This window comes from Chelonia mydas, chromosome 6 (assembly GCF_015237465.2).
Source record: "Chelonia mydas isolate rCheMyd1 chromosome 6, rCheMyd1.pri.v2, whole genome shotgun sequence".
Lineage (NCBI taxonomy): Eukaryota > Metazoa > Chordata > Testudines > Cheloniidae > Chelonia > Chelonia mydas.
This window is the reverse complement of record NC_051246.2, coordinates 130,828,690-130,845,998: the sequence shown is the minus strand read 5'-3', so window position 1 is coordinate 130,845,998 and position 17,309 is coordinate 130,828,690. Positions and strand designations below refer to the sequence as shown.

The following is a 17,309-nucleotide window of genomic DNA, read 5'->3' as shown; positions in this document are numbered from 1 at the left end:
AAGGTATGCTGTGAAGGCCAAGACTAAACCAGTGTTCAAAAAAGAACTAGATAAGTTCATGGAGGATAGGTCCATCAATGGCTATTAGCCAGGATGAGCAGGGATGCAAAACCAAGCTCTGAAGTGCCCCTAGCCTCTGTTTGCCAGAAGCTGGGAATGGGGAACAGGGGCCATGATCACTTGATTACCTGTTCTGTTCATTCCCTATGAAGTACCTGGCATTGGCCACTGGCGGAAGACAGGTTACTGGGCTAAATGGATCATTGAGCTGACTCAGTATGGCCATTCTTATGTCCTTAAAAATGCAGTCCCTGCCCCAAAGAGCTTACAACCTAAGTATAAGAAAGATGACAGCTTGATGGGGAGAGTACAGGCAAACAATGAGACTACTGGTCAGCATGACAAACAGTGGGTACAGCTCCCTGGGCGTGTGGAAGGCTTACTACTACTGTTGCCCGGTTTTCACAGTTTTATCAGCAGACTGCAGTAGTTGAGTGTTTTCTCACAAACCCTTGCTCCATATGACTGCAGAACACAGGTGGAAGGGCAGTGGAAGTGTGGGCACTTCAGGGGGGCCTGGTGGAAGCGAGCCCAGGGTTGGGGCGGCCTAGCGGTAGTGGAGCCGAGGACTTGTGGGGGAGGGAGCTGGCGGGAGCAGGGCTGTGGGGAGCATGGGCCAGGGCCATGGGGGGAGCTAGTGGGAGAGCAGGGCCCAGGGCCGTGAGGGAGCTGGCAGGAGGCTGAGGGGAGTGGGTGTGGGGCTGGCAGGAGGCTGAGGGGAGTGGGGCCCAAGGCCATGGGGGGAGAACTTGGGCGTGGGGCTGGCAGTAGTGGGGCCCAGGGCCATGTGGGAGCTGGCAGGGGGCTGAGGGGAGTGGGTGTGGGGGGGGGCTGGCAGGGGGCTGAGGGGAGTGGGTGTGGGGGGGGGGCTGGCAGGAGGCTGAGGGGAGTGGGGCCCGTGGGCATGGGGCTGGCAGTAGTGGGGCCCAGGGCCATGTGGGAGCTGGCAGGGGGCTGAGGGGAGTGGGGCCTAAGGTTGTTGGGGGGAGCAGGCCCGTGTCGGAGCTGGCAGGAGGCTGAGGGGAGTGGGGCCCAAGGCTGTGGGCGGGAGCTGGCGCGGGGCTGAGGGGAGCGGGGCTCAAGGCCATGGGGGGGAGCAGGGGGGGAGCTGGCGGGGGGCTGAGGGGAGCGGGGCCATGGGCAGGAGCGGGCAGGGGGCTGAGGGGAGTGTGGGTGGGGGGCTGAGGGGAGAGGGGCCTAAGGTCATGGGGGGGAGCGGGGCCAGGGGCGGGAGCTGGTGGGGGGCTGAGGGGAGAGGGGCCCAAGGCCGGGGGCGGGAGCTGGCGGGGGACTGAGGGGAGCCGGGCCGTGGGCGGGAGCTGGCGGGGGGCTGAGGGGAGCCGGGCCCGGGGCCAGGGCGGGAGGCTGAGGCGAGCGGGGCCCAGGGCCGTTGGCGGGAGCTGGTGGGGGGCTGAGGGGAGCCGGGCCCAGGGCTGTGGGCGGGAGCTGGCGGGGGGCTGAGGGGAGCCGGGCCCAAGGCCGTGGGGGGGAGCGGGGCCGGGGCGGGAGCTGGCAGGGGGCTGAGGAGAGCGGGGCCCAGGGCCGTGGGTGGGAGCTGGCAAGAGGCTGAGGGGAGCTGGCCCCAGGGCTGTTGGCGGGAGCTGGCAAGAGGCTGAGGGGAGCTGGCCCCAGGGCCGTTGGCGGGAGCTGGCAAGAGGCTGAGGGGAGCTGGCCCCAGGGCCGTTGGCGGGAGCTGGCAAGAGGCTGAGGGGAGCTGGCCCCAGGGCCGTTGGCGGGAGCTGGCAAGAGGCTGAGGGGAGCCGGGCCCAAGGCCGTGGGGGGGAGCGGGGCAGGGGCGGTAGCTGGCGGGGGGCTGAGGGGAGCGGGGCCGGGGCGGGAGCTGGCGGGGGGCTGAGGGGAGCCGGGCCCAAGGCCGGAGGCGGGGCCGGGGCCGTGGGCTGGCGGGAGCGGGGCCCAAGGCCGTGGGGGGGAGCGGGGCTGGGGCGGGAGCTGGCGGGGGGCTGAGGGGAGCGGGGCCCAAGGCCGTGGGGGGGAGCGGGGCCGGGGCGGGAGCTGGTGGGGGGCTGAGGGGAGTGGGGCTCAAGGCCGGGGGGGGGAGCGGGGCCGGGACGGGAGCTGGTGGGGGGCTGAGGGGAGTGGGGCTCGGGGCCGGGGCGGGAGCTGGCGCGGGGCTGAGGGGCGCGGGGCTGAGGGGAACGGGGCCCAGGGCCGGAGGCGGGGCCGGGCGGGAGCTGGCGCGGGGCTGAGGGGAGCGGGGCCGGGGCGGGAGCTGGCGGGGGGCTGAAGGGAGCGGGGCCCAGGGCCGTGGGGAGGAGCGGGGCCGTGGGCGGGAGCTGGCGGGGGGCTGAAGGGAGCGGAGCCCAAGGCCGGGGGGGACGGGACGGGGCCGTGGGCGGGAGCTGGCGGGGGGCTAAGGGGAGCTGGGCCCAGGGCCGTGGGGAGGAGCGGGGCCGTGTGCGGGAGCTGGCGGGGGGCTGAAGGGAGCGGGGCCGGGGCGGGAGCTGGCGGGGGGCTGAGGGGAGCGGGGCCGGGGCGGGAGCTGGCCGGGGGCTGAGGGGAGCGGGGCCTAGGGCCGTGGGCGGGAGCTGGCGGGGGGCTGAAGGGAGCGGGGCCCAAGGCCGGGGGGGGCGGGCCGGGGCCGTGGGCGGGAGCTGGCGGGGGGCTGAGGGGAGCCGGGCCCAAGGCCGTGGGGGGGAGCGGGGCAGGGGCGGTAGCTGGCGGGGGGCTGAGGGGAGTGGGGCCGGGGCGGGAGCTGGCGGGGGGCTGAGGGGAGCCGGGCCCAAGGCCGGAGGCGGGGCCGTGGGCTGGCGGGAGCGGGGCCCAAGGCCGTGGGGGGAGCGGGGCCGGGGCGGGAGCTGGCGGGGGGCTGAGGGGAGCGGGGCCCAAGGCCGTGGGGGGGAGCGGGGGCGGGAGCTGGTGGGGGGCTGAGGGTAGTGGGGCTCAAGGCCGGGGGGGGGAGCGGGGCCGGGACGGGAGCTGGTGGGGGGCTGAGGGGAGTGGGGCTCGGGGCCGGGGCGGGAGCTGGCGCGGGGCTGAGGGGCGCGGGGCCGGGGCGGGAGCTGGCGCGGGGCTGAGGGGCTGAGGGGAACGGGGCCCAGGGCCGGAGGCGGGGCCGGGGCCGTGGGCTGGCGGGAGGCTGAGGGGAGCCGGGCCCAAGGCCGTGGGGGGGAGCGGGAGCTGGCGGGTGACTGAGGGGAGCCGGGCCCAGGGCCGGGAGCTGGCGGGGGGCTGAGGGGAGCCGGGCCCAAGGCCGTGGGGGGGAGCGGGGCCGGGGCGGGAGCTGGCGGGGGGCTGAAGGGAGCGAAGCCCAAGGCCGGGGGGGACGGGCCGGGGCCGTGGGCGGGAGCTGGCGGGGGGCTGAGGGGAGCTGGGCCCAGGGCCGTGGGGAGGAGCGGGGCCGTGTGCGGGAGCTGGCGGGGGGCTGAAGGGAGCGGGGCCGGGGCGGGAGCTGGCGGGGGGCTGAGGGGAGCGGGGCCGGGGCGGGAGCTGGCGGGGGGCTGAGGGGAACGGGGCCCAAGGCCGGGCCGTGGGCTGGCGGGAGCGGGGCCCAAGGCCGGGGCCGTGGGCGGGAGCTGGCGCGGGTCTGAGGGGAGCGGAGCCCACGGGTGTGGGGGGGAGCTGGCGGAGGGGGCCCTGGGGGGGGCCGCCTTGGCGTGAGGCGACACGTCGGCCCCCGCCGGCTCGGCACGTGGCGCAGCACCGCCGCCTGAGCCCGGCCAGCGGGAGGGGTGGAGCCAATACCCAAGCCCCGCGTTGGGATGGCGCATGCGCACAGCAAAGGTCGAGGGCGCTGGCGCGTGCCTTCTATGGGACAGGCGACGGGCAGCCTCTCTCTGTGGCCTTCGGCGCATGCGTAGCGATTCTCCGTCGCCTTTAGGGGTGGTGGCGCCTGCGCAGGCACGTTTCGGAAGGGCTGGCACGCATGCGTAGTGCGCGCTCCCGCAGGGTCTGGCAGAGGCGGTGCGGCCGCAGGAGGCCTATGGCACAGAACCTCGCGCCAGGTCAGTGCCGGGCTGGGGCGCGCGGCAGCAGCTCCGCAGCGCGGTGTGAGCCTCGGCCGGGGCGCGCGTGGGGACGGGGAGGGCAGCAGGGGGCGCGCCTGGGGGACGCGGGGGAACTGCGGGGAGGCGCCTGGAGTATGGTAGGGGCAGCGGGAGGGGACGTCTGTGGAACCGGGGGGGAGTAGTGGGGGGCGGGGCGCCTGGGGAATGGGGGGTTGGGGGCGACTGTGGAACCGGGGGGGGCGTAGTGGGGTGCGGGGCGCCTGGGGAATGGGGTATGTCTGTGGAACCGGGGGGGCGGCTGGAGAATGGGGGGACTTTGTGGGGGGGCGCCTGCAGAATGGGGGGGGGAATTGAGGAGGACCGGGAGGAGGCCCTGCGAAATGGGGGGGGGGAGTAGCGGGGGCCGGGGCGCCTGGGGAATTGAGGGCCGGGGGGGGCGCCTGGGGGATGGGTCGCAGCGGAGGGGGGACTTTGTGGGGGGGGGGGCGCCTGCGGAATGGGGGGGAATTGAGGAGGACCGGAGGCGTCTGTGGAACTGGGGGGAGGCCCTGCGGAATGGGGGAGGAGTAGCGGGGGCGGGGCGCCTGGGCAATGGGGGGCAGCGGAGGGGGGACTTTGTGGGGGGCGCCTGGGGAATGGGGGGCAGCGGAGGGGGGACTTTGTGGGGGGCGCCTGGGGAATGGGGGGCAGCGGAGGGGGGACTTTGTGGGGGGCGCCTGGGGAATGGGGGGCAGCGGAGGGGGGACTTTGGGGGAACGGCGGGAGGGCGGCGAAACTTACTGACTCTCTGTGCCGCATCGGACAATCTTCCCGAGTTGGAGAGCTGGGATGGGCCTGCCAGGGCTCAGGGCTTCTGTCCCCCTGGAGGCATCTGTCGGGGCCCCGCTCCTGCTGAAGCCCGAGGCCTGGCAGGTGGGCCCCGCAGGCGGAAGCCTCAAGACCCCCTTCCCCACCACTCTACTGCAAGGCAGAGATCCGGAGCTCGCTGGCTCTCCACTCTGCTCCCCGCGGCCCCCCGCCCCCAAAAGCTGGAGAATGGGGAGGCGGGGGGCTCTGCCAGCCACACTTAAACTGTAAAAGAGCTGCGTGTGGCTCAGGAGCTGCAGTTTGGTCACCCCTGTTATATACCATACTCGTGTAACCGCTTTCAAACATTTAAGGTGTTTTGGTTTTTTTGAGTTTGCTAAGATTGTGTATTCAAGCTCCAACTGGTAACATCTGTTTCCCTTCAACAATACAGTCTGTACTGTACTGACAGTTTACAGTGTTACTACTTCATTATGTGTTGGAAAGGAGTGGTCAGACATTCAACTTCCCCTTGAAATTCCACTTTGATTTTCAGTGACATTTTTTAATTGATCACAGTACTGAATGGATATCTTCAAGAGGCCTAAGAAATATTATGAATACTCTGCATACGCTAAATAACTTTGTGTGTGTTTTGAGGTAGAATTAATCCCAGAGAAACGTCTAATAAGTGATATTGTGTAGGACCTACAGTGTGTTTTAGTCCACTCTAGATCAGCATGTGCAGTAATTTTTCACTTCATCAACAAATTCTATTTGTGTAGCTTTTTGACGTTCTTGATAATATTGGTAAACAAATTTTCTCCTTAAACAGAGGGAAAATGTTACTGTATGGAAGAAGAAATAATTAGTACAGAGATTGTATTTCCATTCTTGCAGGGTGGAGATTCTTTAAAAAATACATGAATGAGATCAGTTTTAAAGCTGCTTAAAATTATTGAATTTTGCAAGTGGGTTTTATTTCTCTTAAAATGGCATTTTTAGTCCCAAAGTCAACAGCTTCTCAATAGTAACTGGTACCACATGGCGACAGAAGCATGGAGACCATGTGTGAGGAAAAGGCACATCTCTGGAACTCCCTCCCCCCCCCCCCCCCCCCCCCCCCCAAAAAAAAAAAAAATCTGCTTCCCGAACGCATGTATTCTAGGATGTTGGTGTTCTAATGCAGCAGCACTGATTATGTTGAATGTTTTAAAGGAAAACTACAGTGTAATAGTCTAATTGCTGTGTAATTTCAAGGAGTAAGTTTTAGTCTAAAACATGTTGGACACTAGATATTAATTACTCAAAACCAGATTCTGATGAGTTGTTTGAGCTGTTCTGGTGATGATGTAGCCATATATCAACTCAAATGGTGCACAGTAGTGAATCTCATCACCAAATTCAAGAGGAGAATCCCTATGCCCTATATATTTATTGGCTTCCTCTCCCTCCCTGTGAGCTCCACAGAGGGGATGATCTCTCACTACCAAAACTTGAGCTCCTACTCTGCTCGTAAGCCACTGCTCTGCCTCAGCACTTGTCTACTCTTGTTTTGCAAGTTAAAAATAAAATGGCTAGTAGATTTTAAGCACTTATAAAAGAATATGATGGCTTAGTTCACTACTTCTATTTTTTAAAACAAGTTAATATTGCAGTTGAAATTGCTAAATCACTCGAGTATGCTATATATTGGCAAAATGGAAACTTAGTAATCAGTCTCTTAATAGATTGACCATCTTCTACCGAAGTCTTTTATACTGTAATAGATATGGTATAGTATGCTGTGCAGTGTAGTAATGGAATTTTACAAAACTATTTATATCATACAAATGCTGCATTTTTTCTCAAAGGTTTTTTACATTATAATATATGCCCTTTTTGATGCCAGGGACCTTTATGATTGAGAATTTTACAAATAATATGTGTATTTCAAGCTATTTGGAAAATGTTACTGAAGTAATGCTTTCCTAGATCATTATGTGAATAAGGCGGTAATCCTGAGTACCCTTATTAATAACCCCTAACCAGCAAGCTGGTTTGCAACACTGTAGAAAGAGAGGGAGTGACCACTACAGTTAAGCATGCTTACGTTGCAGTTTTACCCCTTGTTTTTCCAAGTTTAGGCAAAAATGGTGTAGCCACTTTTGATTATGGGGAGAGTGAAAAATACTTTTCCAATTTAAAAATAAAACAAAGCCAAAAACAAAAAAACCCACATGTGAACATTGTGGATATTCTATTTCTTGAAATACCCTGAAAGCAAGTTGAAAGTGAAACTTAGCATGGAGTTACCATCCTTACTTGGAAATGCCTTTGTTCTGGAGAGAATTGATTGAGTTATGAACCTTTGACAATCACATGCAATACACCTTTTGGGGTGCAGTTTGCTCAAAGGCTCTTTTCTCAGAAACTTAGGGCTGACTGAGAGTTTACACTAACCCAATGCTTTTCCCCTGCAGTCTTGTCCAGCAGTCTGTCTGCGCCTTTGCTTGATGCTTCTGGTATCAAGGTTTTTTCCAGCAGGACAAAAAAGCCTGGCTATAATTCATTCAGCCAGCCTGTCTGTAATTTGCAGTTCTCCAGCATGGTCAATGGCAAGGGCAGATAGGGCTTGACCTCTGTAACCACCTGGGTGTGATTACTGTGACCTCAATTTAAAATACAGGCCTTTTGAAAGGGGCATGGAGGGTAAGGGCTGAAATGTTTTTCCGGAGTATTATGAAAAAAAGCTGTCCGCTCCATGCTGTTAACTGTCTCTACTACAAGACTGTATGGTAGTCCCTCCCAGAGATAATTTCACTCCTTTTAAAATTTACTGACATGCTAATGCATGTTGACAAAATACACAAGGTGAAGGATACATGCAGTCTTTTACAGGCAAGAGAAACAAGGAGCTTTAAAATGAAAAATACAGTTATCTTATACTAACAGTCATAAGTATTGTGGCTGGGTATCAGGCCCAGTCAGTAATGCAGTGATCTATATGTGGCAGACTTTTGCTTATACTGTATTCACCATAGACAGAATCATTGTAAGTATCGTCAGGTTTAGACATACTCATTTGACAGTTCCACTGAACACCGTTCAGAGGATCCAAAAAGCAGCCCTTTTCTGGTATGCCATGTATCAACCATGTCAGCCTTTTCACACTACTCCGCAGTCGGATTTGTATTGGTGCTTTCTGGGAAATTTGGGCAGCTGTCTCACACAGTCTCAGCTGCTGGTGCCAGAGACACAGGACTCTGTTTTTTTCACTGGTGCAGTATGCTTTCTGTCTAGGCTTTTTCTGTTGTACTTCTCAACATGGTATCTGAGCATTTACGTATTGAATTGAATACACAGTTTTTTGTTTCTCCCTCCCAAGTCTCAGGAATTCTAGGTTCAAGAAGTGGGTTTTAGATTTCATTTTGAATGTGCTGAGGGTGGCTGGAATATTCTCCCACAGAAAGGGACCTGAGAGGTGGTAGGACTTGCCAGCCCAGTTGTATGTATGTTGACAGTCCTATCTAGAACCTGGTTACATCTGCAGTTGGTACTCCCTTGCTGATAAATCAGTTGGAAACATAGTATAGCTGCAGTTTTAGGAACAACGTGTTAATTTTTGTTACAGCCTGGTTACAAACTCAAGGTCTGTCTACACTACAGATTTATGTCAGTATAACTGTCGCTCAGGGGTGTGGAAATCCGCACCCCTGAGTGATGCAGATATATTAACCGAACGCCTGGTGTAGACAGCTTTATGTTGACAGGAAGGCTTCTCCTGTCGACATAGCTACTGACTCTTGGGGAAGTGGAGTATCTATGCCAACGGGAGAGTCTCTCCCGTTGGCATAGGTAACATCTTCACTAAGCGCTGTATGTGTAGATAAGCCCACAGTTAAAAATTTGTAGACTGATTTTCCCCCCTCCACCCCCAATAGTTTAGACCTAGGAAGTCTAGGAGCATCACCTCCTGATTACAGGTTTTGGAGTCATGTTTGTTACCATCAGGCTGGTATAAAATCTACAGCTGCTTTGAAGGATTGGGCATGGATTGTGAATGTGAAGGAAGGAAAGGTCCCTCACGCTGAAAAGATAGGTATGGAAAACCGAGCCTGGACAATATCCGGAGTTCCTACCTTAGACGAGAGCCATATTAGTTACGCAATTCTTGTTGAGGATGAGGTAGCATAGGAGAGAATGCATCTGTTTTAATTGAAAAGAGGAATACTCCTTGAGTGGGGTATGTTTCCACTGGGGTCCTGCGGGGATCAGATCTTGACCCCATGGCTGTTTAACATTTTTATCAGTGACCTGGAAGAAAACATAAAACCATCACTGAAAGTTCTCAGAAGACACAAAAAGTGGGGGAGTGGTATATAATGAAGTTCTAGTGCCCACAGTTCAACAGGGATGTTGATAAATTGGAGAGGGTTCAGAGAAGAGCCATGATGATGATGGAAGGTTTAGAAAAGATGCCTTTTAGTGATAGACTCAAGGAGTTCAATCTGGTTAGCTTAACAGAGAGAAGGTTAAAGGGTGGCTTGATTAATCTGTAAGTATGTACATGGGAAACCCATTTAATAATGGGTTTTTCATTCTAGCAGAGAAAGGTATAACAATCTAATGCCTGACGCTGAAGCTAGACAAAGGCATAAATTCTTAATGGTGAGAGTAATTAAGAAACAATTTACCAAGAGTTGATGTGGATTCTTCATCACTGTGAATTTTTAAATCAAGATGGGCTGTTTTTCTAAAAGATCAGCTCTAGGAATTATTTTGGGGCAGTTCTCTGGCCTGTGTTATACAGGAGGTCAGACTAGGTGATTGCAATGGTCCCTCCTGGCCTTGGAATCTATGAAACTCTAGTGATAAAGTCCATTATTACTAGGGAGCTATTGGGTTCTTCTGACTTTGGACTGATCTCCCATTGGGTTCAGAGAAAGATAAATGCAGGATCCTTGAGAACTAGACCTCTCTTGTAAGGGGCTTGGATGCAGCAGAGACAGAGCAGCAAGCAAAGATGCAGCATGCTGCTTAGTTGTGCCAGGCAAGTGTCTGGCGTGGGCTGGTTTGGGCCACTTCACTTGGCGGGAATATCAAGGATGCAGAGTGGGAGGACGGATGAATCCCTCCTGGAGGACTAGGGAGAAGCTTCTGTCTTGTGAATTTTGCCTGGAAGAAAGTCTGTGTGGCGGGGTCTGGACCGAATCTTTTTTGCGACCCTCTGTTGTTTCATCCTGTCTAGCCAGCTTCAGGCTTGACGGAATGTCTTGCTGATGGTGGTAATTTTTTTCTTGGTGAAATCATAGTTTGAGCCAATTCATCTAGAAGTTGCAGTTGATGATATACTTTGGGGTGTAACTGGAATATAGTATTCTGTATTAACTAGCAGTAGTAAATTGACTTAAACAGATATTTTATACAGGGTAAAAACCTCAACCTCTTACAAGGAAATTGCAGTGGTTGGTTCTAATACCTGGATCACTACATGGGATATTTACAAAAGATGTTGCAGCTGACTCTCCCCAAAAGTCTAGAAATGCCCATCACTGTCAGTGTTTCTGTAAATATGAATGGTGCTAGTGAGTGTGGAAAGTCTAAGTTTGTGACCAAGCAGATGAATGCATGAGGCACTTAGGAGGCTTTCTCAGATGGTTGAAAGTAAACTGTTCAAGTATAACTAGAGAGACAAGGTGGGTAAGGTAATATCTTTTATTGGACTAACTTCTGTTGGTGAGAAAGACGTCTTTCGAGCTTACACAGAGCTCTTCAGCTTAGCTCTGTGTAAGCTTGAAAACTTCTCTCTCACCAACAGAAGTTTGTCCAGTAAAAGATAGGTGAGGTAATATCTTGTCTCTAATATTCTGGGACCAACATAGTTACCACACTTCATTCAAGTATAATTCTTTATCTAACTTGGATTAATCCATGGCCAGTCATGTTGCACAGCTAGAGATTGTTCCATTGTTGGTTAAAATCCTTTTTGTTTCTGAAGGCTGCAGGCTTCAGTGAACTTTCTTCTTTGGTTTTACATAGCAGTACAGAAGAGTCAGATTAAATCAGTTAATTTAAAAAATACTGGATGCACCTGAGAACACAGTTGCCAGCTCTTTTACTTGCAGTGAGATACTGAGCACTCCTTTTCATTTCATCAGAGGCAACATAGCAGTTTATTGGTTATTTAATAATCTTTTACTGCTAAAAGAGGATATGTTCTTACAGGCAAATGGAACTGATTATAAATCTTTTAAAATTACCTTCTTCCTGTAGTTCAGTTGAATTACATGGAATGTTTTGCTACACCAAGTAGGACAATTTAAAAATTGACAGCTAAATTGTACTGGCATCTGGAAGATGGTAACCTTTAATCTGTATTTCCACAGGATATCATTCAACAGAACAACATTAACAGCAGCTATGCAGAACTCAGATCATACAGAGGATGACTGTAACCTAAGTAATGACAACACAGTCAGCAGCACTGACGCAGCAGGAGAGCAGCTTACGGACTTTAGTACAGAGATTATGAGTGTCACAGAGATGGAACAGTCTCCCGATAGCTCTCCTGATGTAAATGAGGAGACCACACAAGAGAGTGGAATACCAAATATTCACAGTTTACACACGACTGATGTTGAGGCTCATTTCCCTCCTGAATATGAGAAGTTCTGGAAAGTGGTAGAGGAGAATCCCCAGGATTTCACAGGCTGGGTATATCTGCTGCAGTACGTAGAGCAGGAGGTTAGTACATCTTTTTCCCCGAAATGCATAGATGGATGAATTAAGGCATTGTCCTCTGATTCCAGTCTTGAATTTAAAGTTGTATTTCGGTCCCTAGCAAATATTGTTTCAAGACAGTGGTTCTGGATTTCTATTGTACTACTGGGCCGTGTTCTTTCTTAAGGGTATAAGCTCTGACTTCTGCTCTCAAATCTCTGTGCTTTATGCATGTTGAATTCTAGCCCCTTAAAAAAGGGGACATAAGAAAGGCCATATTGGGTCAGACCAGTGGTCCATCTAGCACAGTATCCTGTCTCTTGACAGTAGGTAAGGCCAGAGGCTTCAGATGGAATGAACAGGACAGTTATTGAGTGATCCAGCCCTGACTTCTGCAGTCATGGGTTAGGGACAATCAGAGCATGGAAACACTGCAGCTCTGGCCAATTTTCGTGGCCAGTTGTGATTGTGCCATGTCCTCAACCAGTTGAGAGGAAAAAATAAAGATGATTAAGTCTTGAGAGCACTAATATTGTGAAACTTTCTAATTAGATTTTTAAAATAGCATTGTTATATCTTGTAAAATCCTTTTAAAGAGCAGCTCCACCTAGCTACAAAGACATACTCATTTTACTTGCATTACAATCAAGCTAGTAGATGAATATTGCTTGTCCAGCACTTAGCACTCAGATAATGATTTACACCCACCTTCTAAGTGTTACTACTGATGCAGGTTGTAATGCAGACATCAGATACTAACAGATAATGGCTTTTTCTCAGTCTGTTTATAAAAGTTCAAATGCTAGCCTAGTTTTGTGTGAAACTTTTTGTTTCCATGGCTTGATGAGTTACATAGATGTCATTGTCTATAGAATCACTGAAAACCTGGAGCCCTACTGACAGCTAGTTGAGGTCTGGAACATCTGTCTAAAGAATCAAGTGCAGTGGCTGAGGTGAAAAGAAGCAGGTTCTGACTGAAGATGCTAGCAGAGTAGTGTGGGAATACTTAAGCTGTGCCTGCTTGCATCTTTGTAGACCTGTAACTTAAGTTAGCTTAGGTCTTAGTGTTGTAATTATTTGTGCTCATGTATATTCAAAGTTATTTATAAAACTACTGAAAAGCACCTGCTATTAGGACATGGCTTTCTATGTTTGAATTGGAATGGTGCCCTCCATGTAAGTTTCAAATAACTAGAGAAGAGCATGAATTCTTTCTCTTAAGAATTTAAGTTATAGTTCTGTTGTATATTTCTTACAGAACCACTTGCTGGCTGCCAGGAAAGCATTTGACAGATTTTTCACACATTATCCATATTGCTATGGATATTGGAAAAAGTATGCAGACCTTGAAAAGCGACATGACAACATTAAACAGTCTGATGAGGTACGTTGGTAGCTGGATATAGCTATCACCATTTGGTCCTGTAAGCCAAATGATGACTAAACCACTGCAAGTCATTTTGGCTGCCAGTACCTACCATATATGGTCAGATTTATAGGGATTTTGTTTGCATTTGTCACTTTTTTTGTGGCATTTGTAGCTAATATTTTCTCTCTTTGTTGGCAGGTGCGTTAAACCTCTACAGTTTGTCAAGCTTTGCAGTGCAAGCCTCTGTATTACACTGCAGCTTAACAAGTAGGGCAGGGCTTTTCTGTCACTTACATTTATTTCTCATTTTCAAAACAATATAGTTGGTTTGCTGGTCACAATTGCTACATCTTATTGCATTTTTGGTCAGACGCTGTCAATGATGCTCTAATGGGTCTGTGCCCTATGGTCTGTACCCCAAAGCCTGCCCACACAACCTGGTCAGAATGCAGGGACCGCTGCGCTTTGAAGATCAAGACTCTGCACGTGGAGATCAGAACATTGCCATGTTCTATCCAACCTCCACCCAAATGGTAATGGTAGATTATTTAAACAAAATTCCAGTAATTAGTATTTCTAAGGTTCACCGGATAACACAGTGTTGCCTCTCTCTTAGGACGCTATTAAATATTTGAAGTACAGTTTATGATGTTCTCTTCATAGGTGTATCGGAGAGGGCTACAGGCAATACCTCTTAGTGTTGATCTTTGGATACATTATATAAACTTCTTAAAAGAGACCCTGGATCCTGTTGACCCTGAAACTAATAATACTGTAAGAGGGTAAGTTGGTTGTGTTTATATTAAAAAAAAAAAAAAGGGAAGAAACACATGAACGCAGTTGTAAATGATATGTAGCTACAAGAAAAAGTAAAAATCTTTAGACATTCGAGCAAAGCTGAAGTAGCATCTAGCTGTATCGGTGTCTCCATTTTTGTCTGATAAAATAGTTCCATTCACTCCTCAGAGCCTTGGGACTAAGCTCTTAGAGAGAAACTCCTCGTGGGTTTTAGTGGTTTGATTTCTTGTTTATGGCTTATTTTTATGTTGCTCTTATTCCTTTTATTGTGAAAATATTAGGAAAAATCACTGTAGAGCTGCTTATTAAAAAGGTCTTATATTTATCATATATCTAGAGAACATATTTGGTAACATGCATTGATTGAATCCCCAAAAGAATGCAGTAAAAGCTAAATAGAACATTCAGAGGCTCTTACAAAAAAATCCACCTAATTCTTCTTGCTACTTGAATAGTTGAGGTACTACATTCAGAAATGGCTGTTAAACATTTTTTCAGAGCCTATGAACATGCGGTCTTAGCTGCAGGGACAGATTTCCGCTCTGACAGACTATGGGAAATGTATATAAATTGGGAAAATGAACAGGGCAACCTACGAGAAGTTACAGCTATATATGATCGTATCCTGGGGATTCCAACACAGCTCTATAGCCATCACTTCCAGAGGTAAGGACAACTTAAAGCCTTGGTTAACTTCCTACTATTAACTCTGCTAAATAGGCATAAATATAAATAAACGTTTAATATTTTTGTAAAACTCAAAATTGTTCAATCCAAACAGGAACTTAGAAAGTTATTACACTTAAGCTAGTAATAAAAGTGATTGACTCTCCAAAAAAACAAAGCTTCTGGGTAAACTTCGCTACTTAATTATAAACAAATACATTTGTGTAGTGTCTTACTCTACCATCTATGTTTTAATAACCTACATTGTAGTTCTTACGTTGATACTATGAGTGCACTGTTTCACATGCTAGCATTTCTTTAAATAAAACTAGGGCTAATAGAAAATTGGAGACTGAAAACGTTTTCACGTTCATTAAGAATGGGCAGAGACTTCTCTTTAGGGAGCCATGGAAGTGATCTCTGGAGCAGCAAGACCTCAAACTGATGCAAAATGTACAACACAATAAAATGTATTAAATGACAGAATGTATTTAAATCAGCATTGCCTGGAGCAGAGTTATACAGACTGAGATCTTTTTATTCTTTTGAGCACTGAAGCAAAGTTTAGGAACTGGTCTCCAGAGAAAAACCAAAAATGTCAAAATTCACAAATTTGCCTATGACCAACTTTTCTGTAAAAAGGAAGGTGTGGGAATTGTTAGCAGGAAGAAAAATGTGGTGAACTTAGAAAAGGATGCATCTTACCAGAAAGTTTTGTTGTTCAGCTTCTAATTCCATATCCTGCTGCAATACTCAGCTGAACTGTTTTGTACCATAAACTAATTAAAGAAAACTACTTTATTCAGTTTTAATTAAACATTAAAAACCGGAAACCCTAGTTAAGAGGTACAGCAGTCTTCCTAATAGTTTCTAAAGAAGTTTTTTATTAGGAATTCCCAAGCAAGTGGTCATTCTCTGAGAATTAACATCCCATGCCATCCTATTCACTGAGCAGGTAGCCTTTTCCCACCACAGTTTGCAGAGGTATTCAGTTACAAGCCACTCCTTAATGTTTGACCTTCATGGTACTTGAATCTTTTGAAACAGAAAGCTGCTTTGCACACCAGGTAGATATAACCTATGTATTATGTACACTGTGAGAAGTCGCATCTCCAGCAGAGTTCTAGGTTCTTAAACCATCCGCTTGTGCTAATAATCAGTTCTTCTTCGAGTGGTGTCCCTGTGGGTGCTCTGCTTTTAGATGTTGTTGCGCCCCTGTGCTCATAGCCAGAGATATATGGTAGCAGTGCCCCGGTTGGGCCGCACATGCGCAGTCCCCGTCTCGCGCTTCTTCAGGCGGTTAGCTGGTGCTGTACAACCAACTCCCCCTCCTCCCTCCTCCACCCCCAGTTCCTTCTCTACTGCCTTTGGCTCAAGTCGGAGCACTCAGCAGCGCCTCACAGCTAGAAATAATTTTTTCCTGTCCCTTTAGTAGTAGTTCTTAGTTAGAATACAGTAGACTTTTTTTCCCCTTCTTACCTTATCCCCGTCGTTTAAAAATAAATAAAAATTTTTCCTCATAGGACCATAAATTTTCAGTCTTCCTGATCACAGCAGCACTATACTTTTATATCTCTCCGCATCACTGAGAGAATAAGCTCCCTCAGGGGCATGCCTGGCTCCCCAAGTTTTAAACGCTGCACTACCTGCCAGCTTTCAATACCCCTCTCAGACGGACACTCTCAATGCATCTGCTGTCTTGGTGAGGGACACGTACCGCGAAAGTGCTTGTACTGTCTAAACTTGAAAGCCCGCATGAGAAAGGCAAGGGATTTACAGCTAAATCTTCTCCTTGTGGAGAAATCTCTTCGCCCGGCATCTGAGCCTGAGGTACGAACCCCTCCTGGCCAGAAATCGCTGACTGGCACCTCGGACAAAGGCCCTTCTTTCAGGGGAAAAGATCCTGAATAACCCTGTCAAGAGGGCAGCAAAGAAACTGGGCACCCTGTCCCCGATTCCGGAGTAGGCCAAGAAAAGGCGCTCCAGTAGCGGCCAGATGCTCTCAGTACCGACCACACCAGCCATATCAACAGCTGACAGACCACGTCCCGACGGTACTAAGAAACCCAGAGCTCCAAAGCAGTCGAGCTCCGCCACAGGTGTTAAGGGGAAGGTGAAACCCCATGCCACAGCACCAACAACAGGGAGCAAGCCATCAGTACCAAGCATCCTGCGCTAATGCTGCCACCTACTGCTGGTACTAGGTGCACCAACCACACAGCTGCGCCGATAAGCTCACTCCAGCACACGGTACTGAGCTCCACCATCCCACCGGTACCAAGACCAGACACGTCACAGCAGTTCCTGTGTCACACAGACTTATCTCTCTCATCGGTACCACAGTCTCCTCAGCACCAACGGTACCACGGTATACGCGGTACTAAGCCAACTCAGCTCTCCACAGTTTTCAGTGCAGTCCTCTAGTGAGGAGGACGATGGAGAGGAGGATATTGGACACTCGCCACAGCTTTCCTCTCCCGTGGCTACTCCTGCCGCACAGTTCCCACCAAGCATAGGCTTCCCTGTAAACTTTACAAACCAACCCTGGTTGGGCCAACCATGGATGCCCACCATGCCCTTCCAACCGCAGTGGCCATTTTGCTGGTGCCATACTCACAGCAGCAACAACAGGGAGTACCCAACACTCTGCCCTCAACCACCCATATTGCCATCAAAGGCACCTTCTGCTGTCTCCGAACACGGGGCCCAAGAACAGGAGTAATTCTCGGACCCAGACAAACCAGCTGACATACAATTTTCATCTTCCTCACCAGATGACATAATTATGCCCCACCACAGCATATGATTGCAAGCAGTTCCAGGATCTCTACAAGCGAGTGGCCACTTCTCTAGATATCTCCCTGGAAGAGGTCCAGGAATCTCGCCACAAGCTAGTGGACGTACTTCACACATCCACTTCATCCAGAGTCGCCCTTTCCATGAATGATCTGATTATGGACCCT

General features: G+C 50.9%; 1 protein-coding gene across 6 annotated transcripts in view; it reads left to right on the top strand.

The window, feature by feature from the left end:
• Nucleotides 1-3,834: 3,834 nt before the first annotated feature.
• The window catches only part of PRPF39 (pre-mRNA processing factor 39), a 37,682-nt gene continuing 24,207 nt past the window's right edge, over nt 3,835-17,309 (top strand). Inside the window, exons 1-6 of one of the 6 annotated variants that reach the window (XM_037901407.2) lie at nt 4,004-4,022; nt 12,772-12,897; nt 13,081-13,149; nt 13,253-13,415; nt 13,546-13,664; nt 14,179-14,346. In XM_037901407.2, coding sequence (XP_037757335.1) covers nt 13,329-13,415; nt 13,546-13,664; nt 14,179-14,346 — 374 coding nt within the window. In that variant the 5' untranslated portion in view covers nt 4,004-4,022; nt 12,772-12,897; nt 13,081-13,149; nt 13,253-13,328. Of the gene's footprint in view, nt 4,023-11,179; nt 11,538-12,771; nt 13,416-13,545; nt 13,665-14,178; nt 14,347-17,309 lie in introns of those variants that run through there. The other 5 variants (XM_037901404.2, XM_043549564.1, XM_037901408.2 and 2 more) reach the window with 5 other exon arrangements.